This window comes from Haemaphysalis longicornis, unplaced genomic scaffold, assembly GCF_048455015.1.
Source record: "Haemaphysalis longicornis isolate Haplotype H1 unplaced genomic scaffold, Haemaphysalis longicornis Haplotype H1 scaffold_7, whole genome shotgun sequence".
NCBI lineage: Eukaryota > Metazoa > Arthropoda > Arachnida > Ixodida > Ixodidae > Haemaphysalis > Haemaphysalis longicornis.
Genome location: NW_027526422.1, coordinates 167332357 through 167357551, shown reverse-complemented (window position 1 = coordinate 167357551; position 25195 = coordinate 167332357). Strand labels below are relative to the sequence as shown.

At 48.6% G+C, this 25195-nt stretch overlaps 1 protein-coding gene across 1 annotated transcript in view; it reads right to left on the bottom strand.

Moving 5' to 3' along the window:
- The window catches only part of LOC144146649 (putative ATP-dependent DNA helicase HFM1), an 88213-nt gene extending 64192 nt beyond the window's left edge, over positions 1–24021 (bottom strand). The window contains exons 1-7 of the mRNA XM_077678585.1: positions 23839–24021; positions 21058–21212; positions 18755–18823; positions 14241–14369; positions 3086–3123; positions 1640–1787; positions 289–415 (exon numbers count right to left, since the gene is read on the bottom strand). Coding sequence (XP_077534711.1) covers positions 289–415; positions 1640–1787; positions 3086–3123; positions 14241–14369; positions 18755–18823; positions 21058–21212; positions 23839–23923 — 751 coding nt within the window. The 5' untranslated portion in view covers positions 23924–24021. The remainder of the gene's footprint in view (positions 1–288; positions 416–1639; positions 1788–3085; positions 3124–14240; positions 14370–18754; positions 18824–21057; positions 21213–23838) is intronic.
- Between the last annotated feature and the right edge of the window lie 1174 nt (positions 24022–25195).

Below are 25195 nucleotides of genomic sequence, written 5' to 3'. Positions count from 1 at the left end.
TGCTGGTGCGTAGCTTAAGATGAAAGAACGAAGGTGAGTTTGGCTTGATGAGTGCTGTGGGGGGGCCGACACGCCCAGCAAAAACGGGCTCAGGGAGACAAGTGTACTCGGGTGGAGCACGTAGATGAACACGCAGGGATATTGAATAGGAACTGGTCTGACGTAGTAAAGTCGTTTCGCAGCTAACTACTGTTGTCGTACAATACAAACTAACAACCAAAGGTGGTTATATGACGGTGACGTCGTAACACCGGCCAACGAAAGAGGATTAGGAGAGGGCCGACGCACCTCGCAGCTTCGCGTCCTTGATTCCGGAGGCCACAGAGAACAGCTGGGCCGTGGGCGGTCGCCGCAAGCCTCCCGATGTTGCCAGGATGGTGGCCGCCTGAACAGCGCCTTTCCGCGTAGAGCAGAACTGCGCACGAGCCGAAAGCATCGCAAAATCAATAAAGGCATCTTCGACGTGCCTGTCCAGAGCAGTTCCCAGCAGTTCGTGGGCATCCCAGGACTGGCCCCGCAGTAGACACTGCGAGTGATCGAATAATTCGGAGCTCCTCTGGGGCAATTCCGGCCAGTCCAAAATGGCAAATCAAGGAAATCTAAAATTGCGCTGTATAACTTTCAAGCTGACTCTGTAGATGGCCCAGCTAATTAATCCAACTCGTGAAGTACTAGGCACATCCTTCATAACGAGCAAAAAAAAAACCATGCCGTGGTCTAAAGGTAGCACCGCAAAGTGGCGCCAAACAGAGGCGCGTCGCGTAATCAGCGCCTCCGGCGCGACCTTTGCCCACTACAGCCCTTCTAGCAGTGTCCGGCCCGTTCCGAGGCGTCGATGTTAGAGCCAATGGATATTTTAGTCAATGCGACGCCAAAGTGCGCCTAGCAGTGTTCCGCGCCATCGACGCGACACCCGTGTCGGCGTTGTGCCCACCGCTACCACACACTGCGCACCGCGTCCACATCCGTTAGCGAGCGCTAGGAAGTCAGCCTGATCTCTAGTACTACAGAAGCACCTACAATTATCATTCGTTCAATTATCGCCACAACATTTATTCGGTCTATTCCGGGAACGTAATGAGTAGTAGTAGTAGTAGACATTTTAATGTGGAACAGGGCGACCAGGAATGCGAAAAACGGAATTCCGCCGCTCAGATTCCCGAGAAAGAATATGGAAGTTCGATCTCGTATTGCCGCTTTATGGAAATGGAGAAGTCTGTCCTGTGGTGCTTAATTTTTTTCAAGACGCTTGGCCTCACTGCATGCATACCCTAGCTTGTACTACATACGCACGCTGCTCTTCGGGAGTCCTGTAACCACACGTGGCCTCCCCATCGCGACGCGTACTCCACCATTACCCCACTAGGTTCTTGCTACACTGCCGCATAGGCTCGTTGGGAACCTGCCATTGTTTTCTCCGACGCAGCCCAATCCACCATCGCGGAGTGCGCGCAACACTGACAACGGGGTTTCATACGCGATGCGATGGGAGTTTTTGCCCACGGACGCGAAAATGCTACCGGACCTTAGCCATGCGCAGCTTCGCTGTAAAACAGAATCTCTGCAGAATGAACCGTACTGCGTCTCAAGAGACAGTATACAGGAGGATGTAGCTGGTAGCCCCGGTCTTTGTGCTCACCACGAGCGCGGGCTTCCCCGCGGAGTAGGCCTCGATGATGGAGGCCAGCTTGTAGGAGAGCGCCATGTCGAAGCGGAAGTCGCTGGTCTGGCACGGGTAGCCCAGCACCACGCGCTTGAGGGGCACCGGCCGGGCGCTGGCCGGGAACCTGAGGGAACGATCCACGTTTACGCAGCCACCGCGGAAGACGAGGGGATTCGACGTCCAGCAGTGACAGCGTGTCGCCGTGTACCGTCGTGACAAAGCGCGGCACGAAACGAATACCGCCTCAAAGGGTCAGACAACCGGTTTTTGTGGAATTCATGTCCTCTAGCTGATATGAAAGCCACTGGTTTATATACTGGTGTGGCCGCGAGAGATTTCTAAATAAACACGCTGAAATAATTGCGATTCGGCACTAAACTTTTCGAAGTCTGAAAGGTTGCCTCATGTAGTGTGCAACCGTAACACTACCGTAATTACCCGAACAACTCCGTCAGTTTCAACGCGTGATTCAAAACAGCATAACGGGGCAGGAAAGGCTGCACATTATCCTTGTTTTAGCCGGGGACAAGTTTTTAAATACATTTTTTTTTCATCTCACGTGAAGTTAAAAGTATGTTGAAACACTAATTAGTGTCATGGTTGCCAGTGTTCCTTTCGGCAGCATATTCAAGGCTAAATTCCGCTTTCAAATGTTCTATCGGGGGAACTGGCTCGGCTCAACGTGTTTTTAGTGATGCCCTTTTTATTTGGGATGCAGAGCGTACACACAGAAAAATCCGTTCTCTGTCCCTTTAAACGTACGATTCAGCGTACAGCAGAAACGCTCGTTATAACCAAAGACAGAAAGGTGACTTCGTTATAAGCGGTACTTTGTTAAAAGCGGGGATTACTTGCTTGCCATGCACTGCAATAAGTTTAGGGCATTTTTAAAGGGACTCTGCAAGACTTTTGTCGACTTTTTCTACATCATAAATGCTTCCAGAAAGTAGTTAAAAAGACGCACTTATTACGTTGAATAATGGGTCACAAAGTAACTTAGCTAAAAATTACTGCTCTATGGCCAACTGTTATATAACTTAGAAACTTGATCAAAATATTTTTTTTTTCTTTTCCCCGGTCTTCACGTTCCTTGAGCACTCGAATTGCGTCATTACAGCGGTGTAGCGGCTATTGGCTGACTTTCTATACAGTTGCAGCATTAAACGCAGTCGATGGCCACTTTAAGGAAAATGCCTCCAAACCAAAGCAGAAACGGAGGGCGCACAGCTTCGACGAACAAATCTCGCAGTGTCGCTCCGGGCTGTCGATTACTGTAGCTTTCGCAGTGCTTCCAGACGCGAAGGAAAGAGTGAAAGCGTTCACCGGCAGTGCTGAAAAGTCTAATATAAGCGTTACGTGTTCAAACAAGCACGCAGGCATCGAAATGGAGGACACAAGCGGCATCCGCGGTGTTGTACTCACGAGTGGTGCTTCGCCTCGGGGCCCAGCCACGCGGCCAGCTGCGAACGCAAACAAACTGAATTAGAATGCCGCACACGTTTCGCTCAACATTGTTTTTGAAAAAATGCGGCAGTTTCTTTTTTACCCGAGCAAGACTTCGAGCGCATGCATTGCCAAAATTAGACTTGACGAGCAAGAAAGCGAGCAAGCTAACAAGTAATTTTGTTCTGTGCGCGGGTACTTTGTACCAGACTTTACAGTAATTAAATTACTTTTTGCTGTAATGAGTAATGTAATGAATTACTTTTGAATGTTGGTAATTTAGTAATGTAATAAATTACTTCAGGCCAGTAATTTCATAGAAATTACTCACTATTTTCCTTATTACTTTTGACTACGATATAGCCTGTCCGCTTCTCTTATGGCATTAAAAAATGACCAAGAAAAGTTGACCAAGTAGAGTTTCAATGCCCAGAGAGTGTCTGGGCATTGGAACCCTACGAACGCAAAGAAAACAACGCTTCGATGACAGCTCTGGCTGCGTTCTCGTGCCTCTTCGTTCCCTTTTCATGCGTTTCAAAGTCATTTCAAAGTAATTGTATTACTTTTGAAAAGTAGTAGCAATGTAATGTCGTTACTTCCAGCCACCTGTAATTTCTAATGTAATTTAATTGAATTTTAGAAAATTTTAGGAAAGTAATGAGTAATGTAATTTAATTACTTTTTAGAAGTAATTTTGCCATCTCCGCTTTGTACGAAATAACTGTGCTCGCAATGGCTGCCATGAATACTTTTTTTACTGCGTGTGTGCTCATTTCTGACGTCACCCCCAATTAACGGGCATTTGCAACGCCTTTTTCTCTCGACTAAAAAAAAGAGCGCATAAATCGGCAGACACAAAGCTTACAACAGTCTTCCGCCTATGTACAAGTCGACCGATCGAGTCTAACAGCTCACCGATATTCGTCGAAAAGTCGGACATTTTGTCTGCTATTTGACCAGTCTGCAAGATTATCGCGACGGATCTGGGGAAAAAATAGACGCGTATTCGCTCGCATCGCCGCGATGTCATCGAGAAAGGTCAACCACTACCCTGGCACGCAAACACCTTCCCTTCTGTTCTCTCCTCACGCTCTTCGCATGATTAATGCAATTAAGTCGTTTTTTAAAGATGATAGTCTTTCTTGGGCTACCTACACCCAGAAATTTTGGTCTGTATGTCTGTCTGTCTGTATGTTTGTCTTGAAAGGATAAATTTATTATCAAAAAACCCTGGTATCAATGATACAACGTAACAACCAGAAACAATTAAACAAGTGCAGCGCCAGTTGCTACAAAACTAATAGAGCGCAAAAGCTGCCAGTTACAGACACTTGCAGAAACACATTAACAGTTTCAAGTTGATTGTAGACAAAAGATTAACATACAAACAATTTAGAGTTGCTTACAACCAAAAGATTAACATGCGAGGAAAACAATTATACAAAAACATTCGCTTCAAGAATGCAGCAATATACAAAACAGGGTTGGTTTTATGTCACAACGGGTACTGTACCTCACTAACACTCAATTCTAACACCAAAATCAATTGTTACAACGAAAATCCCTAAGGACACAAGTCTGGAAAACTGGCATGAATAATAACCCTTTTGTTCGAAACCTCAATAAACCGGGTAGACCAATGTCGCAGAAACTCTTCCTCACCCAAAAGGGCCAACTCGCCTTCCAAAAAGGTCACGAGGTGTTGTCTGAAGAAGGAAAGCAAGGGCCACTGCATACGTAGCTTGCGATTCTGTGCTACGGCCCTGCAACGATTACGCCATAGTATATAATCGCCAATCACTACGAATAGTTTGCCAAGGGGAGTGCCAGGGCACTGTTCTCTCAGTTGATACCGTGCAAGCCCCAAACTTGGAGCGGCACGGTGTATGATGCGCCAAAAGCAACGCGCAACAGTGCAGCTTGAGAACGTGTGAGCCGTGGATTCTGGTTGACCGCAGTTGGGACAGGAAGAGTTCTGTGTTACTCCCCAGCGAAATAATCTATCTTTTGTGGGAAGAATTCGCCACGCTTTTTGCCACTGGATGTTTTTGGCGTCCTCTGGCAGCCTACCTGAAGTCAGCCGTAACCAGGGGAAATCTGGTGGATCCACACGTCTGCCCGATCTCGCAGTAACTATTTTTTCACACAGCCTGGCAGGTTGTTCATTCACAAAATCGAGATCAGCATCCAGTGCACGAATTTCCTTAGCTAAAGTAATGACGGCCTTGAACAGTCTTGGCGGGAAAGCTGCACTGGGGTGCAGGTTTCTGGCCATAGTTGGACAAAGAACCCGTCTAGAAGGACCGAGAAAGTATAGGATCAAAGGTCTGCCCGGAGCTTCTACTTCACTGAGAAGTGAAGAGACGACTCTAAGGGCCAACAACTGGCTCATGAGGTCGATGCAATGGAGACCATAACCCCCCGAGCGGCGTGGGAGGCGCAGGGCATCTCTCGCTAAACGCTCCGTGCTTCCATCCCAAAAGAAAGAAAAAATGTCGCGGGACACTTTGTGCGTAACAGGATTGGGAGGCAGCATAATCCTGGAGACAAAAAAGAATTTAGCAAGAAAAACGCATTTAATCAGATACGATTTCTCCGAAAAGGAGAAGCTGAAAGACCTAGCCCGGGCAACATTCTTTTGAATATCCTCAACTAACTCGGGCCACATGTCTGGAGAAACACCTTCTTCGGTAAATCTGATGCCGAGAATCATCAGGTCTCGAACTATTTTTAAGTTATGAATGGGGGCGAGTGTAGCGTTTCCCAGAGGGAGGACAGCACTTTTTGTGAAATTTAACTCGGCACCTGAAAGTCGAGCATAAGACTCGAAGTCCCCTAAAACAGCCGTGAGGCTATCAGTGTCCCGGATAAAAATAGTGACGTCATCTGCGTACGCAGATACTTTAACCGAGCCTTGTCCGGGCAGGGGGAGACCCCTAATTTGGGGGTTATCAACGAGTTTTCTGATGAAGGGGTCTAGACATAAGACAAACACAAGCGGCGACAAGGGGCATCCTTGTCTGACACCTCTATAAATTGCAATTTCCCCCTGTAGCACACCATTAATGTCCAGGTCACTGGATAAATTATCATACAATTCTCGGAGAAGCTGAACAAATTCAGAGGGAAACCCATATGCCTGAAATATGGCAAGCAAGTATGAATGATTGACCCTATCAAATGCCTGTCTTTGGTCTAAAGAGACACACAGGCCTGCAATACCAGTTTGGTGCGTATAGGCAAGTACGTCTCGGGTTAGGCTAAGTGCCGAAAAAATATTTCTGTATGGGACCGAGCCAACCTGTTGGAGTGAGAGGAGGTCCGGCCAAAGAGCTTTAATTCTGGATACCAAAAGGGAAGTTAAAATCTTGTAGTCCGAATTCAAAACGGTTATTGGTCTGTAAGAACTCGGGAGAGAGGGGTCTTTTCCTTCTTTCAAAAGTAAGATTAGACGGCCTCTCTTAAACGAGTTTGGAAGCCGCTGATCTGCTAGGATTGAATTTATAAGTTGCACTAAGGAAGAGCCTAATTCTGCCCAGCAACGCTTGTAGAATTCCGTTGGCAAACCGTCCGGACCAGGCGCCGATCCGGTTTTCATTTCTCTTCTGTGACTCGATTTCATTTCTGTGACTCGATTCAGCCACCCGGCCAAAGTGAAACAGAAGCTGCACAATAGTCTTGTATACTCGCAGCCAAATGTAAACGTTAGGTCCGGTGTAATGTTTATACTTGTCAACATTGCTGAACAAGAACAAGGCATTACGCAAATATAAGACAACAAATTATTACGTAAATGATAATTCCAGTGTGCTTTTATAAAAAATCATAGATGCTTGATTTTTGCGAAATAAAAGACTGCATCCACTGGCGCAAAAAAAAATCCACTCCGCCGTAGCCTGCTGTCGCCCGCGCCACTATAGCTTCTGGCGGCATTTTAAGAATTCAAGCGGCAACAGTTACAAAAGGTTCCACTAGATAGGTTCCACGGTCTGCTTTGATGGCACGTGGAGTAGGGCAACGTGGTTCTATAAACGTTGAAGTAGGGCGCCTCGATTCACGTGCGTCGCCGCCGTACTGCAGCGCTGGCATCGAGGCACCCGACTTGGAGGAATGGAGCGCAGTAAATTAAAATCGACTTGAGCAAACCTTTAGCGTGTTTACCTTGGGAGGAGCGCGACGCAACAGGAACATCATGAGAGGTGAGCGGGACAGCGAAGGGAGGCATTTTACTTGGCGAATGTCGACAAAGACTATCGCCTTTAGTCGACATTTGTAACGAAAGGAGCAGATACACGGCCCATTTTTTTTCGAATCAATGTCTAGGCGTTCGCACCACTGTGTTGGGACCTTTTAGATGCGACGCTGAGAGCATCTCTTGTCGGCGGCCCTGTCCTTCCTGCGTGCGTCCGTTGTTGTTGTCCGCAGCCACTAACACTCTCTCGCGAGGGGCATTGAATTGGATTCGATTCGATTGGCTTGGCTAGGATTGGATTGGATTTGGATTGGATTAAAGTGGATTGTGTTGGATTGTGTTGCGTCATAGCCGCGGCAGACGCACTGGCGCCGGCGCGTGCCCAGGTGAGAGCGAACACTCTCTCTCTCAACATTTGCGGGTGTGCGGCCCAGCGCGCTCTCACTCCGCCGGTGGGCGGCGCTGCGCGCGGTGCTGCGCATGTGCAGTACCAACACCACCTAGACTTTCAAGGCCTGCGGAGTGCCGCCGTGACGTCACAGGGCAGGGGCGGCCGCGCGCCGCCCGCAGAGCACGGAGCTGGAGGCACTGAACAGGTTTAGTGCCGTGTCGCTTCGAAAATTGTGCGGTCGTAGTATTTTGTTTCTGTGCGTGTGCTTGGACATGACCCCGTAGTTTGCCGACCATGTAACGCCAAGTTGTGTTGTTTGAGTAAACATATTGGTGGCCACAAAAATCGTTTGAACTGTTGCTCGAGAATTCTTACTTGCCTAACCATTAACCAAGCTAACTTTAAATCGACGAGAAAATAGCAGAATTCTCATTGATTACATTGTAGTGTATACATGGGATATAAATGTGCTGTACTTGCAACTAACTGTAACGTTGTTTAGCTACAGCAGCAAACGAGGAGCAATTAGATAGTTTTGAAGTGAAGTTATAAGCACAAAACATTAACACACTTGAAGAACACGAGCTCGGTTTGGATAGTTTTTGAGCAGTACAATGCAATACATGCTAAATGACTCAACGTAAAGCTAAATTTGTATTTTACCTGTTCTTAATTTAAATACGTTCTTTTTGTCACGTACGAACAGCATCATTACGAATATTTTGTTGTAACATGCACACCATATTCAAGTTCACTGACATGTGCCAAAAAGCGCTGTGAGAGCGTAATGCGAAGCAGGACCGAAAAATAGGATTAATATATGACTAACCGGCTGATCATTCCTGGACGCCACGGTAAGGATAATGAAAAAGGATCGATGGTGCACGGAGGTGCCTGCAGCCGATTCATGTAAAAAGAATGAGTTTGTAAGAAAAAAATTCACATCAATAACGACTTTTAATTTTTCAAAATATATTTTAACAACAGTCCTTCACACACTACGCTGAAATTCGAAGGGGTCGGGACTATTCATTTTACTTTGCAGGTAACCATGCGACCATGTTGAACTATTGCGCTTATTCTAAATTTCAGGGCGTGTTGCTCCGCATTCATATAAAAGTATTACCACAAAATTACTTGATTTTTTAGGAACCAGTTCACGTCAATCCTGAGCAATTTACTTTTTGCTACCGGGCGTAAAGTGTTTATTGGGAAATTAATACGTCTAGATTAGTGAAACGTGTTATTTGGATTGTCTTTGTGACTTTTCGGCAAGCAACCTTTTTTTTTTTTTTTTTGCAGCGGAACATCCTAATGATTCCAGCTCCCTTTTAAAAGCATGCAGATCGATCACAACAAACGCATTTATGGTGGCTCTAAACGGATTTATTCCACTAAATGAGCACCAGTGCTGCTGTGAACACAGTGACTCACTTGCTCAACGTTTGAAGCTTTCTTTCTTTTGTTTTTGCACTAGCGTCCGCGATCTTGTCATTCAGTCGGCAGCAGAAGTTCTTAAGCAGGATGTTTGTACTGCACCACAGCACATGCTTCAGCAGGAGCTCACTCGTGTGGCCATCGTCACAAGCATCGAAGTCGGAGCACTCTTCGTCGGCTAGCAACTCCGCAGTGAGGTCAGTCGCTACCTGGCGCTGGTTGGGCATACTCAAAAACTGCTCCTGCATCTTCGAGAGTTGCTCAACGACAGCGTAGTTGTAGGTTGCAGCGTTCACTGCGAACATGGTAGGGTGCACAAGTCCTCCGCGGTCCATTTCTCTCACAAGCTCGTAGTGCTTTTCGTTCACAGAAACTCTTATCTCCTTATTCAGCGTCAGGAGGGCCCTACATTTTTCGCACTTGAGCTTCTTCAATGTGGCATATACGGCGTATCCTGCCACATATACCAGGACGGGAATGACGTCTCTGATTTTCTGCAACGTTTCTTCAGTCACCACTACGTTGCAGAGAGGGACCGGTCTGCTTGTGTCCTTATCCAAGTCGTCCCACTTCTCATCTTTGTCAACAATACTTCCGGTCGATCGGCCAGCCGATGGAAGCGTACTTTGAAGGCGCAGTTTGTTTTCGCATTCGTACACCTGCCTTATAGAGACGTGGTACTGTCCTCCAGCGAGCTGCCTGTACTTGCCGAAGCGGTCTTCGAGGCCATCCGTCTGAATTTTTCCCAGGAGAACGTAGGACAAGTTGAGTTCGTTGAAGCAGTATCGGGCGACCTCTATGAGTCCACTGGTTGTTTGGTGAAGAGCACCATGTGTCTCTGCTGTTAGCTTGCCGCTGTCGTAGCTCTTGGTCCTAGCTTTCCACTCGTCCAGCCAGTCCAAAACCTTGTAGAGGAAGTGCACTTTGGGATCATCCATTGAGAACAATGGTTCTTGGAAGTTGTCCCGAAGCATCTGTCCTTTGTGTGGCGTTTTGACGTTTACAATCTTCCACCATTTCACCACGATGTCAATAAAGGTAGAGGTGCCCTCAACATGGCCTAGACTGTGCTTTTGTGCTATGGCTCGAAGAGCTGGGGACAATGTGTCATTGAATATCTGCAGTGCTAGCTTCACGTTTTGTCTTTCGGTGGCTGAAGGAAAAAGGCTTTTTCGAGACAACGTGTACGCAAACCTCAGCAGTTGTCCGAGTTCAAGATCATAAGCCTCTCTTAAGGTTTCAAACGATGCTGACAACATGCGGCCTTTTCCTTCTATGTCGAATTCCGGAAAGGAAAAACATCGCTGGTGGTTTTTCTGGTTTATCCAGTTATTCCGGATACATTTGAGCAGGTGCACTGTGTCTAGCACGTGGAAAAGTGGCCTTTGAGGATCACATGGGTGGGGATAAACAAAGTCCGATGTACCAGCGGTTGCACACGACGCGGATGTCTTGAACTTTGCCATTGCCTTTCCGTTCACTTTGTTGTTGTCAGTTACAACGCATATTATCTTGTAACCAATTTTCTCAAGGCCACAGATGACGTCCCTCAGCAAAGTGTGCAAAAACTCTCCATCAGCTCCACGTACGGGTACGATGTGGGCAACCTCCTTGAATTTGCCAGCAAGGCTTTGAACCATAAAGACAAGCGCACTGTTTGCTGGTTCCTTGGAATTGTGGGCAGCACCGGTGATGTTACCACCTTTATAGTCAAAAAAAGGTTTAATGTGAATCTCGTCCACCATCAGTACTGCAGTGCGTTGGAAATCATCCAGATCAGATACTTTTGTTCTCATGTACCTGAGGAATGTGGCATCTTGGTGCTCTAACTGGGGATTCATTCCATACGACGAACATATGGACCTAATAGTCCCAGGGTGCGGCAGAGTAACATTTCCATAGCTGCGGATGTATTTATAGGCGTGGGGTGATATGGTAAAGAGCAGGCAGCAAAATACCATAAATTCAGCTGAATAACGCCGCCTCATCTTATTCGCCAGCAGCAGTTTGAACTGTTCACACAGGAACTGGATGGCATGGGCCTTTTCCTCTGGTTGTGTGTCCGACAGAGTGTTCAGCAGGGAAGAAATGGTTTCAAGCATTTCTTTGTCTGAGTTTTCTGAAGGGGAATCAAGGCTGCTATTCCACTTCTCGACGCCGTCCAAAAATTCCTTTAGAGCCCGCTTGCTGTCTGCGACAGGGGGAACCGACAAGCTGGTGCCCAATTTTGTCATCTTTCTCTTCATAAAATGGAACACAATTCCAAGGTCGCCTTGTACAGTCACTGAACATTTAATACACGGGGCTCCCTCTTCATCGATGTGCAGCAAAATTAGGTGGTCATTTTTTTCAATGACGTCCCAGAATGCACTCCGTTCGCACCGAATGTAATCTGTTAGGTCTTTCAGATTGAGAACTCTGTCCGCGTCCTCTTCGCTGTGAAAAGCCTCAACTGATTCTGCTATAGCCTTCTGCATGGCCGCCGCTTCCAGTCGTATTCGCTTACTATCTGGGCTCTCCCGAGTAGCGTGCTCGGATGACAGGTAGGCCGGACAGTCCGGTAACCTGGTCGGAACTGCCCCCGGGCGAAGGCGCGGCTTTGGCAGAGGCGCAGTCACTGTACGTCCTGTGGCACCATCGACGTAAGAAGTGCTGTACAGAATGTCTTCGGGTGCGAAGTGGTGCGCACATACCTGAGAAAGAATATTACCTTCGAATCAGTAACAACCCTTTCAGCAAGGTTACGCTATGCGTTAGGTAGACTGTATTTAACTCTTTCGTTGTGCGATAATGTGTGCAATGCTACACCTTTGCAGTCGCGGGAAAAACAATATTCTAGACGCTAAGGAGTTACTCACCCTGGAGTTCTGTGTGGGCTGAAAGTCCTCTCGGCGGATCGCACGTATCCATTTGCGGCGACACTCGTCATCTTGCGGGAACCGAAATACCGGCACTTTACACTCTGGTGTGTAATTTCCGCGACACCGCGGAACTGAACACTTGCTCGGCATGAGAAATTTAGTGAGGCACCATCCCGGCAGAATGACAATTGACAGGCACGAAAGGAAGCGTGTTCACGATCATGCGCGCAGTACCATGCACGTGGGCGCAGTGAGGAAAAAAAAAGCTGACTGAGAACACGGCAGTTTCAGCATACAGGCGCTGCCGAAAATAGTGCGGGGTAGGTATCATTCAACCCCCGTCGAACTTGCTTGTAAATAAAGGCTGAAACTTATAAACATAATTTTACGTTATCTTTGTCACAATTTACCGAACAATCTGTTCTCATTCTACCGCAAAATATACATCGATATTTGTTGTCACTGCGCGAACTGACACAAACACGGGCATGCTGTGTGGCACTACTTGAATCTATTTACTCTGAAGGAAACTTGTTGTGAGGGGTGGCTATGAAAATTCTGGTAAGTGGTGGTTAGTGAACCCTGCCGCTCAGCCACCACAAAGGATAAGCCGGGAAGTTATGCTGAGTGGGCGCGCCTTTTCTTTTCGTCCCCTTCTCGTTGGGCTTTTGTGGGCCACATCGGGAGGCAATTACCGGGTCTCGCGACAATGGCCGTCTTTCTGCTCCTGCACGGGGGGGGGCAGTGGAAGGGGTGGCAGGGCCCCCGAAAGGCTTGCAGGCGACGCTAGCAGAAAAGTATTTGGGCTTTGCAGGGAAGACGACCTTGTGCTTTGCCAAGAAGCCGACTTTTTCAATCAGCCCCCGCCCGCCCCAGCCCGATGACGTAGGCCGCGTCGCGCAAAAGAGAATTTCGGCTTTATAGTCTAGGTGGTGTTGGCAGTACTCTCTCCCTCCGCGGTCTCCTCTCCTTCGGGCGCGCTGCGCATATAACCGGTGTGCCGCTCTCCGGCGGCCTTTCGGTCGACGGTTGCTCTCCGTTGCGCTTGAGCCCCCCTCAGCATCGCATCACACCAGGGTTCCCGCGAGGGGAGGTGGGCGTAATTTTGTTCCTTTTGTACTTGGACTGGCTTGAGATCCTTTTGGCTTTTATCTCAACCTTCTTAGACGCCGTCATTAACGCGTTGGTTTTTGTCTTGTTTTCTTTTTCTATCATGAAAATCAATCCACAGTGCGTTTTTAAAACAACACTGGCGCTCTCGGTTATGTGCTTACATTTTGCGTTCAATATGCATTGAGTTTCTTTTGCACTGAATAATGTGGACATGTATGCGCCACGACCACAGCTTTAGTCGTTCGGAAGAGCCTTGACCATGTATACTTCGTGTTGAATCATTCTTGCAAATGTTTTTGGTCGGGCGGCTGAATCGATACAGACAGCCAGACCGAAATATGCGCGCTTATGTACCCAAGAAGGACTGTTGTCTTTAAAAAATCCTAGGACGCTTAATTAAGCTACGCCTTTAAGCGTGGAATGCGATAGTGTTATCGTAATCGGTCAGGAAGATGACTTCGTGTACTGCGCCCGCCACAAATATATGGAAGAGTATACGTAACACGTGTCACCGTCATCCTCACCAGCCTATCTACGCCCACTGAAGGGCTCCAATTACCCCTGTCCGGAGCTAACTGCGACCAATTTATCCCCGCAAACTTCTTGATCTCGTCTGCCCGTCTAACTTTCTGCCGCACCCTGCCACGCTTGCCTTCTCTAGGTATCCACTCTGTTGTCCTTAATGACGGACGGTTATGCTGCCTTCGCATTACATGCCCTGCCCACGCACATTTCTTCTTTATTTCTACTAATATGTTCTTAACACGCGTTTCTTCCCTGACCCACTCCGCTCTCTTCTTGTATCCTGTATCACGTGTATCAGAAGAGAGAGAGAGAGAGAGAGAGAAGGCACTTCATTGCCCTCAGGACATAGAGAACGCACCCTGCGGCGGTATTACCACACCCAAGCGCCGTCTTCATCGTGCCCCCTCAGCGCCCACGAGTGGCCGTAACTTTAGGCTCCTGCTTCACCTCTATCTGGTGGGGCACCGCCTTACAACCTTTGGTGTTTGAGTCGGTGCCGCAAGGTTGCGCGGCGAGATTTTGCGGTCACAGTCAACACCACCGACGACGCCGGCTTGTCCGCGCCACGGGGCCCTTAGCGCTGCGAGTTAAAAGCACCACGAGCAGCCCACTCACGTCACGGGCGTTCTCCACGCAGCCGCAGACGCCGACGACACGCAGCTTGGCTCCCTCGCTCTGCATCTTCGCCCGCGTGAGAACCACCTCGAGGACGGCGCCGCGGCCGGCGTCCGACACCATTTGCATCTGCGTGCCGGCAATAATGCGGCAGTGTATGTCGATGCTGAAGGGTTACATGCTCATATCAAGCGCTGTAGTGACCAATAAAGCTCAAGTATGGGCAGAATTTTCGAACTTCGTCGTCCCGGGAGAAGCCATTTTATCGGTGGGCTGTGGTCGCGGACCTACAAAATCGACGCAATCAAAAGATGGACTTGTAACATCACGTAAGCAACTGAGCCCGCAACATTTTTGTTCTTATAAAAATTTTAAGACTGCAACAGTCAAAGATTATATACTCCTCTGCGCAGATGTTCACACCTGCACACATAGCTCACATAGTCTTTCATTCTTTCTGTTCTGTTGAGTGCATGTTACATGTTTTCCCCCTCCGATTACCGAGTATTAAATTACAGTAATCCCTCGTTAACTCGAAATAGTAAAAACCGGGAAAAATTTCGAGATAAGCGGTATTTCGAGTTAAGCAAAACGCCGAAACTGTTTGCCCAGGTCACTGTAAAAGAAAAGCCAGTGCTGCCAGGAAAAGCTCCACTGCACGAGAGAGCTGCCGTAGTAAAGGCACAAGAATTCGCAGGTAAAAAGATTAACCGCCCACAAAAGACAGTTAACCGAATCTGACAGGCGTTCTACCAGGACAATCGTTTGGAGGAGGCGCCGCATCAAAGGAGACCGAGGAAGACAACTCAAGTAGAGGATGCCCTAATCATTGCTGCCGCCGTCGAGGATCCTTTTACAACAGCGACGAAAATCAAAGAGGAGTTCGGGCTGTGCATCAGCGTTTCTGCCATCAGGCGTCGTCTTAACGCGTCCGGGCTAAAAAGCTATGTGGCAGCAAGAAAGCCGCCCTTGACATCAGCGCATCGGCAGAAGCGGCTAGAGTTTGCAAGCGACCACGAAAACTGGACCACGGATGAGTGGCAACAGGTCATCTTCAGCGATGAATCTACGTTCACATCATGCTGGGACCAGCGACCTCGTGTTTGGAGGGTCCCCTGTTCACGGTAAGGACATTGCATCGGTGCGTAGATTATTACTTAATAACTGCGTTTCGTCGGTTCTGTTGCAGCTTCGAGGCGGGCAACATTCGCAACGTAGCAGCAAGCGGTCGAGTCTCCGTGAACGTCTGGGGCGCCATAACCTACGACGGTCTCGGTCCCCTCCATCGGATTCCTGGACGCCTAACGGCAGATGTTTAAAATGACATCATTAATACCATATTGCTTCCTTTCGCTGTAAACGGCCCATTCCCGGACGGCTGTTTTTATTTTCAACACGATGGTTGCCCTGTCCACACATCATCATCAGTGCCGGATAACCTAAATAACAGTGGTGTTGCGCAGCTTAAGTGGCCCCCAAAAAGCCCCGACATGAACATAATAGAGAATGTTTGAGGAATAATGAAGGCTAACTTGGCTCAATGCCACGCTGACAACGTTAATGCAGACGCACTTTGGGTGGCAGTGGAAGCAGAATGGAATCGGCTCCGACAGGACCCCGACTTGGTGCCTTCATTATACGCTTCTCTGCCGCGCAGAGTTGAGCAGCTGAAGCAAAACATAGGTGGTCCGACCAAGTTTTGAGAGTTACACCGTAATGTTCTATATTGTTATCCCTTAATTCAAGTCCAATTCCTTACCGTATCAGTATTATGCAGGAGATACAAATGTTTGTTTTTATTTTGTTCGTTTTTTCCGCTTGTATTTCCCGGACATGCTCGCCAATAAATGGAATGGCAAGTAAACAGTTGTGCCTTTTTATCTCCCCTTCGTGCTGTCCCGCCGTGCGGTAGGCCACATGCGTGCACGAGTCTGATTGTCTGTTGTAAGATACGACAATATAGATGTGGCTGCGTGCGCTATAAAAAAGTCGTACGGCTATTGTTTTGTTCCTAAACGGAGATATGTTGAACTTGTTGGTCACTCTTCTGTTCGGTACCTGGCCAACAAGTTCTACGCAAACTAAAAAACATCCCCCTCGCGAGGGGCACGATCAAATGCACAGCATTTCCGAGGGGGTGCGCCGGCAAGTCGTATGGATTACGTATTGGTTGTTGGTTTTCTTGTTACACGCTGCACGTCATCAAATTTGCGGTGGGCTACAGCGGGGCGTCCCGGCAGCACGAGACGCGACCAGCGCTGCTGGTCTCTCGATCATAGTCTCGATCGCGGGACCTGTGTCGCCATCTTGCGGAGGCGCGTGACAACTTATGGCGGGTCTCTCGATCATAGTCTCGATCGCGGAACCTGTGTCGCCATCTTGCGGAGGCGCGTGACAACTTATGGCGCTTTCGAAACAAACCATAAATGAGTGAAGGATATAAGGCGCTATCGGTGCATCGAAATCCGTGTTGGTTGCGTGGCTCAATCGGTAGTGCGCCCGGCACTTGCCGTTCCGCCCGCGGCGTCATGGGTTCGAATCCGGGCGATATTCTTGGTCGATATTCGGAACCGTCCGTTGCACAGACCACTCACTATTTAGCGAAACTGAACTCAAGATGCGTCGCGTGCAGATCGCGGGGAAAACTAAGAATACCAGCTCGCACATGCAAGGGCTAGGTTGCGTACTGACGGGCGCACGCTGCACACGCCGCCCCAGCGCGCATAAGCCACGCGCAGGTGCGCACACGTGATCACTCCCACAGTTGCTTGACAAGGCGGGTAGGAAACGGCTGCGTCCGCGGGAATTTCAAATTCACCCATCACGACCGCGTTCGGCATTATAAGAGCTAAGCGTTTGCACGGAGCCCTCGTTTCCTGTTGGGAGTGGACTTTGCCTTCTGCCCTCCCGGTCAAGATTTCGAGATATCCGCTGTCCCCTCCGAAAAACGTTTCGAGATAAAAGGGGGCAAATACATAGCACCTATGGTAAGTTAATGAACAGCGAAAAAAAATTTTGACTTAACCGAGATTTCGAGATATGCGAGTTCGAGTTAAGGAGGGTTTACTGTACATCCTTTCGATTCTGTAACGCTTGGAGGAGCCATCCCGTCCTCTAATTGACGATAAGGTCTCCTATAAATCGACACTTCTCTGGAGCTCTTGTTTCGACCCAGTCTGCCCTTTTTATAGTTGTCTTGGCCTCAAATAAGTTATCAAAAATAGTTATATTGCCTACAAATTAACGCAAAACAAGAATTCAGGTTTTGATTTTTCCCATTTTTCTCTCATGTTACGCGAAGCAAGATGTCATAAATCGTAAGCGAAGCTGTGGTGTTACTGTGCGTTCGTCGTTGCATGCATGTTTGTGTATGTACCTACACCACACACCCTGTAAAGCAGGAAGGATTGCGCTTACATAGTTCGTCAAGCGAGTATAAGTGAGCGTGCTTGATGGGGCCATGACGACAAAATACAAGCTTAATTCATTAAAAAGACTGCTTTGTCGCGATAACAATGATACTAATTTTACCGCAAACTTCGCACTAATAATTGACATATTAAAGAAAACGTGTGTAGCAGTGGCAACTCCCTAGCCAGTTTCCGGCAACTTTTCAGTGACGTCACAGAATCTTGTTGGTGTGATTGGCGGCCGCCAAGCTAATTACCCATCGCTAAAACGCATGCCTGGACGATGCAGTGGGGCATCTAGTTCCGTTTCTTCGCAAAATTTGAATGTTAACGTGCGGTTAACACGCTGATAAACATGTTTCTAGTGCTCACCCGTATTACGTCGCTCCTGCCCATAATAAGTCACTGTAGCGCGAAATTTGAAAGTTTTTGAACACTTCTTGCGTTTTTACAGTCAAAAAGCGCCTTTCGCGGCAGGGTTGGAGGTGGACAAGGTACTGAAGCGCGGTTCTTTCAAATTGAACAAAGTTGTATTTTGTTTTCATCATCATCGACATCATCCTATCTACACCCACTGCAGGGCAAAGGCCTTTCCCATGGATCTCCATTTATCTCGGTCCTGTGCTAACTGTGACCAATTCATCCCCGCAAACTTCTTGGTCTCATCTGCCCATCTAACTTTCTGCCGCCGCGTGCAGCGCTTGCCTTCCCTAGGGATCCACTCGGTTACCCTTAATGACCGACGGTTATGCTGCCTTCGCATTACATGCTCTGACAACGTCCATTTCTTCTTCTTAATTTCTACTAACACGTCCTTAACACGCGTTTGTTCCCTGACTCTTCTTGTCCCCTAATGGTACACCTTTCGTCCTCCGTTCCATCGCTCGGCTGAGTCGTCCTCAATTTAAGTTGAACCCTTTTAGTGAGCCTCCAAGTTTCTGCCCCTTCATGGCTCCTCAAGGTGTCTTCCAGACAGCCCTCAGCCTTGATACGCGGATTCGTTTAGGGCAATGGGCCGCTACCACAATGTGCACCTTCCATATAGTATCGCTGCCACCGTGCCAAGGCTAGCTCCAATGCAGTGAACGCGTGCGCAGTCCTCACCTCGTCCACCAGCACCAACTCGGGGCGCAATTCTGCAGGGAAGCGCCGTGTGGCTCCGTCCCATTTCTCCTGCAAAAAAAAAAAGTCAACGAAGGCCAAAGAGGAGACGCTGTTGTCGGAGTGCAGACCATGTCTGCACCGTTTGTCTTGTAGGCACTTTTTTTTTTACAGTAGAATTCAATCTGTGGTCTTCGGCCTTGTAGGTTGATTACGTTTGTGCCTCCCTGAAAACGTTGGAGAGCGAAGAAATAAATAGTCGAAGACTTCCCCATCTGCCATGCTGCCTGTACGTTATTTTTTTGTACAGTCGGTAAAACTCATTGTCTATAACAGCGATCTCAACTTCAACTAACTGCATTAGAAAACTGCCGAAACATACTCTTTACAAAGATGTAGGAGACAAGGAAGTGTCCTAGAATTCAGAACGCCGCAGTAGTTTTGTTCAAATACCACTTTGGGAAAGGCAGGATAAGGCTTACAGTACGAAAGACGTGTCATACTTAAGCGCTTTGCCGGCTGTACGTACACTGAAGTATCAAGAATGTTTTACTTCAGTGTGTAGAGCAAAAATAATTTACTTCAAGCGCAGCCCCTTGGCCAAAAGATGCACATAGTCGCTATATACGCCCGTAGGCCGTATCTGAAGTTGAAGTTGAAGTTTATTTCACCACAACGATACACCGTGGTTTGCACAAAATAGAAACAATTGTGGCATGGAAAGTGGGAAAAAAGCTGCGCTATAGCAGCTTGACTAGCCCCACCTCCCATTTGTACAAGGCAACAGAAACAACGGCACACCAAACCCCATACGGTACTCACGTATGAAAGAAAAGAAAACATTCTAGTGGTTCTTTTTCAAGTACAAAATAAATGCACACTTGGGTGTTCACAAGCACGTAAAATAAAATCACAAGCACATAAAATCTCCACAGAATTTCATGAGCTATGCTTTTCGGGTGCTATTACAGGCGGTATCCGACGATACCGTATTTCCGCCAACATGACTGTGCACGCGCAGTACAAAAGATATGACTCGGCGTGCGAAGAACGGTCGATCGATCTACGGTCGACAGGTTAGACGATGTACTTGATTACAAAATTAAAGGGCGATGCGTTATATGTCCCTTGTATGTGCGTAAGCGTGGGTACACCTCGTTGCCCTGCACCACGAGACGTGGACTAAAACTCGCAAAGCGTGCGCGCGCCGTCACGCACACCCGCATACCGTGGCCTCCGCTATCAGCTCTGTCGCCGTGCCGTTGCTGATCGCGGAGGCCGGGCACGAACGTGCACACAAACAGCCGCGCACCGAGGCACGCACAGGAGCTCCGTCGCACTGTCCCACTGCGCAGACGCAGTGCCTCTATGACATAACACGTCCTCTTTCTTTAATGCTGCCTGCAGTATCGTTCGTCTCTCCTCCGATCGGCGATCGCCTCGCCCAAACTTGAAACACGTGTGACACAGATTTTTCCGATTCAAGCCTCCTATGCTTGCCCATAAGAATTCGACGAACAGGTCGACAGCGACAGCCGAATCACGTTCGCGCAATTAATGCGCGCGAAACGACCGAGGGTGTGCCCCTGTAGTCATGAAAAAGCGGGTAGGATGAAGAATTATATGAAGTAACAGAACGATCCGGCATATAGTTGACAGCGATCCATGGTTACGATAGCGCAAAAACGAACGAGGACTAAGAAGAAAACACATGAACGAGCGCACTCGTCCTTGTTCTTGTGCTCGTCCTTGCTCTCGTCCTTGTGTTTTCTTCTTAGTCCTCGTTCGTTTTTGCGCTATCGTAACCATGGAAAAAGTTATATGAGCTTAATAATATAAGGCGCGCCTAGTGCCGGAGGTGAGGGCCAGTTCCCCCCGTTCAACTGGCGATCGCTGACCTCACAGGGCTCCCATTCGTTGAAAACGACATGGTGTGGTTGCGGGATTGTAAGCGCGAACTTTATCATTGTCGCCCCCGTCTGCACATTGTGGTGCACCTTCTACTTCTTCAGCATGTGAGTAGGGGATAAGGATCTCTTCTGTGTTGGTCGCAGCATCGCTGTGGGCCTTCAAAGTCCAAGCAGCCTCAAATATGACAAACGATGTCGCATTAATCATGTCATGTCAACTTCACAATCTAGAAAAGTAGGGATTTTGACAAAAGCGACAATGTCTCAGGATTTTGCCGTACCTCACGCTCGTCCTAAGGAGAGCCATAGCATTCACTTCAAAGAACTTCGAGTGGTGTGTAGCCAGAGCGGCTACGCCGGTAGCGCGTACTCGAGCGCGCCGTCAGTGATACGCACCGGCGTGGTGAGCAGCAGCTGCGCGCCGACCAGCGCCTCGCGGTCGTGCTCGTCGTCCGTGTCGCCCGTGTACTCGGCACAGCGGACGCCCAGGCCGGCCAGCTTGGTACGCCAGTCGGACAGCCGCTCGCGGCACAGAGCCTTCAGCGGGGCCACTGCGACAGGAGGAGGAGGACAGGCGCTGCTACGAAGCTGGAGACACTGTAGCCACCGTGAGCCCCTACTTCCTCCGTGCTGAAAACTGAAAAACGGGCCTCGGCGGAACGGGTGTTCAGCAAAATGTCTCTGCACTCCTCCGTATAACTGTTTTTTTAAAGCGAAGCTATATATGACTATTCTCGGACACAACCAACACCACCTATTTGGTACAGCTTAAGAAGGGCAACGGAAGTTGCCGCTGTACTTCAACACCGTAACCGGATGTTACTCCGCGCGGATCAAGTAGGACGCTACTGGGAATATTTTGAACATGGCACGAGCCATTTCCGTGATTCTTCGAATTTAATATGCTTATACACGACTGCAGCGACGACAAACAAACTACATGAGAAAAGGCAGATGATATCACGGATTCACAGCAATCTCCTTCCAAAATGCGCGCTCCCGCTGAAATACGGGTCCGTCGCTTAGGCGGAGTGATACCGTACATGAGCTATTGCAGTTCTTAACTGGTTCCCGAGTATCAGCGAAATTGAAATCCAGTGGTCCTGTGTACGACAAAAACTCCTGTGGCGCAACCCCATGCGCATGCGCAAGAAGAACCAGGTTGGAGAGGAGTTGGGAGTAGGGGGAGAGGGTCTTGCTGGGTTTATAGACAACGTAGCTACACTCTCAAGTCTATTGTTACTGGTAAGTGGGAACGCCCCATCGGAGAGAGCGGAAAAGAGTCTCTGTCGAAGCAGAGCGCGCGCAGCGAGCTGCTTCGTGGAGCACAGCTCAGGCGACAACGTTGAGGCCCGCTTTTGCAGCGCGGAGGGAGAAAACCAGCAGCCGGGACACTGTTCCTTTTATTGGTAGACGGCGGGTGTGAAGTATAGCGGAGCAGGGTTTAACCTACGCAGGAGTTACTTAAGTACTCGGAAATGGGGAAGTGTCTGGAAACGTCCATAATTATGTGCTGACGGCCGCTTCGCTTGTGTATTCACTAAAGGGGAAAGGAGCAGCTCCTAGTATTCGCCCGTGTGCAAGCGGTAGTTGCCAGCAGCCCAGACGCGGCATCGTGGAAACCCCATTGGAATTCAACAAAAAAAATTTACCTTGGTAGTTTGTTGCACTGACAAAGGCATTAACTCTAACTCATGAGTTCCGCAAGCCTTCCATTGAGATCGCCGGGTTACGCGTGCGTTTCACCGAATCACGTCACTTCGTGACAGCCTTTGGGAAACAGCAGTCAGCAGAGCCTCGGAGGTGCCGTCCTGGTGCCACGTACGAGACTAAAACACGTACGGCCAAAAGGCAATCTGATAAGCATGAAACGCTATTCGGAAATCACTTCAAACCGCTCTTGTAATAACCAAAGAGGCGGCTAACTGTGCCTTTTGGATGCCGGGTGTCTTCTTTTCTTTGTTCCAAAAGAACAACCTCACCTTTGTAAACTGAATAAGCCTCGCCACAAGGAAGGCAAAATATGCGACCTAAACCTCCGATTCGTCACTATCATCAGCAGGAGCACCAGCAACTTATTTCGTGTCCACTGCAGGATGAAGGCCTGTCCCACAAACTTCTAACTACTGTTATTGTGCGCTGTCCAAATCCATTCTTTGCCACCAAATTTCCTATCGCACCCTATCGCATCCCAGCACTCAGTTATCGGTCTTCCTCCACTTTAAGCTCTGCTTACAGTTAGCAATTGGTTGCCACTTCCTCGCATTACATGCCCAATCCTACTCCAATGTAGCTTCGTTAATTTGGACTATGGGTCTAGCAATCGATTTTTCCCCCTCCCCCGAATCATGTACCATTAAATGGCATATAGGTCGCCTCAGTGGAACTACCATTTAACACTGCAATTCACCCTATTAGAAGGCGCATGGTCGCAAGGCCCCACAATCTGCGGTGCAATGACCCAGCCTGGGCCTGCGAATTTCTATGACATACTGAAGTGGCATATGATGTCGGTACGGGAAAGGACGTCACCGCATTAGCTGATGAGTCGTGATAAGCGGTTAGTCCGGAACCATAGCGAGGCACCAGGCCCCCAACACCCTTCCAGCCGTCGTTCAATCCACAGATCCCCGTGAACACCTGCATGTCATTGAGACGTGTTGGAACCGAGAAACGGCTATGCCGTCTGAGATGTGATACCGCATACCTTCATATGCATCCACCAAGTCCTCGATGCATACTTACGGATCCCTCGAAACTCAAAATAACATTGCAGTAAGTACCAGGTGCTGCCGTATGTACTGGTCGACGAGTCAGCCCCCACTTCAACGGATGTCTTCAACCGCCGTATCGTGTTGTTGCGTGGCGGAGATGCTACTACGATCCGGAATCAACTCGGAGGCAGATTCTTCGCGGCAGGAGAATTCCCTTGTAATTAGATTACTCTCGTTTCCAAGTTATGACGTCACGCACTCCTGAATTTACTACGCGCCCGGAAACTTAGCAAGGCTACAGTTTACCCAGATGGAGCTATCATGCTTTCATTGGTTCCGGAATTTCGTTTTGCAACTTGTGTTCCGCGCCTCTCCGGGCTTGAACGCGTTGTCCGGCAGACAGGCTCGCCTGCCATGCTGAGCACCTGTGAACTAAATGTACTATACTCTTTTGTGCACGTACCGTAGACAGCCCTTGTCCCCTGTGGGGTCTGCGCCAGCTCTCCGCGCTCGGCGGCCGTCGCCGTGAGGAAGCGCACCAGGGCCATCTCCAGGATGGCCGTCTTGCCCGAGCCCGTTGGGGCGCTCACCACCACGGGCACGTCGCTGTGCAGAACCTGCGGGGTGTGGAGGGAGAGGGAGAGAGAGAGAGAGAGAGAGAGAGAGAGAGAGAGAGAGAGAGAGAGAGAGAGAGAGAGAGAGAGAGAGAGAGAGAGAGAGAGAGAGAGACAAAACCTTTAAGGGCAGAGCACTTTAGGGGCCCGGCTTGCCGTCGTAGCTCGTCCGCGGTCGCGCTACCCAGCCACCGCAGTCACTCGGCGTCACGCACCCAAACAGGGACTTCGAAAAAGATACTCGCTTGTCCCTCGACTCAGCCTTCCTGCCAAGGAGTAAGAGGATACTTGAACAAGAGGCCCACCGAGAAAGACTCAGCTCAGTTTTTAGAGCTCGTACGTGCGCACTACGGTGACTAACTAATTTTTTTCCTTGCTGTTGCTTTTGTTGTTTTGTTTTGTTTTTGTTCCTCTTCTTTAACTGTTATATAACGCCATGCATTTGCTGCCCGTATTCATGGTTTGCGTTTTGTTGCGGTTGCCAGGTTGTATTTGTATCTTATTGTACTGCTTTTTTGTTGTTGTTCTTTTCGCACCATGTTGTATTGCCACCCCCCCCCCTATGTAATACCATCTTCTAGAAGGCCTTTTAGGGGTAACCAGAACAAATAAATATACGCGGAACCGTTAAAAACTTCTGGAACCGCTGGCACTGGGCATACATGTCCCCATTATTTAGCGCGAAGGAAACTGCGGGTACATTTGAGTCAAAACATACCCACTTAACCCGCAGTCCCCGCGTCTATTTAGTTTCGCACCATGTTATATTAGGGTTGCTCATTTAGGGTTGCTCATTTAGGGTTGATCAAGTTAGGGTTGCTCATTTAGTTGTTTCTTATTATTGTATGTGGCCGCCGCGAAGAAAACGAAGACGCCGCCCACCTGCGACACAATTTGTTGCAATAATTGTAGTCTGGGCTAGCGCATGTAAAACTCATCTGTTGCCTATACTCCATGTACAATATGCGGCACTTCGCGAAATGGCGCATAAAGGTTCCACCACGTGCTGAAAGTAAGCAAGCACAGAAATGACAAAACTCCCTCTCGTACTATTTCAGGCAGAACACGAAACAAAAGGTAAAGAAATTAAGATGCGAGCTTTCCCAGGAGAAGGCGCGCGTGCACAGCGAAGGCGGGAAAATCTAACTGCGCTGAACAAACCTCTGTTCACTATCGCAATTTAAAAAATAATTCATCAAGAGAAGA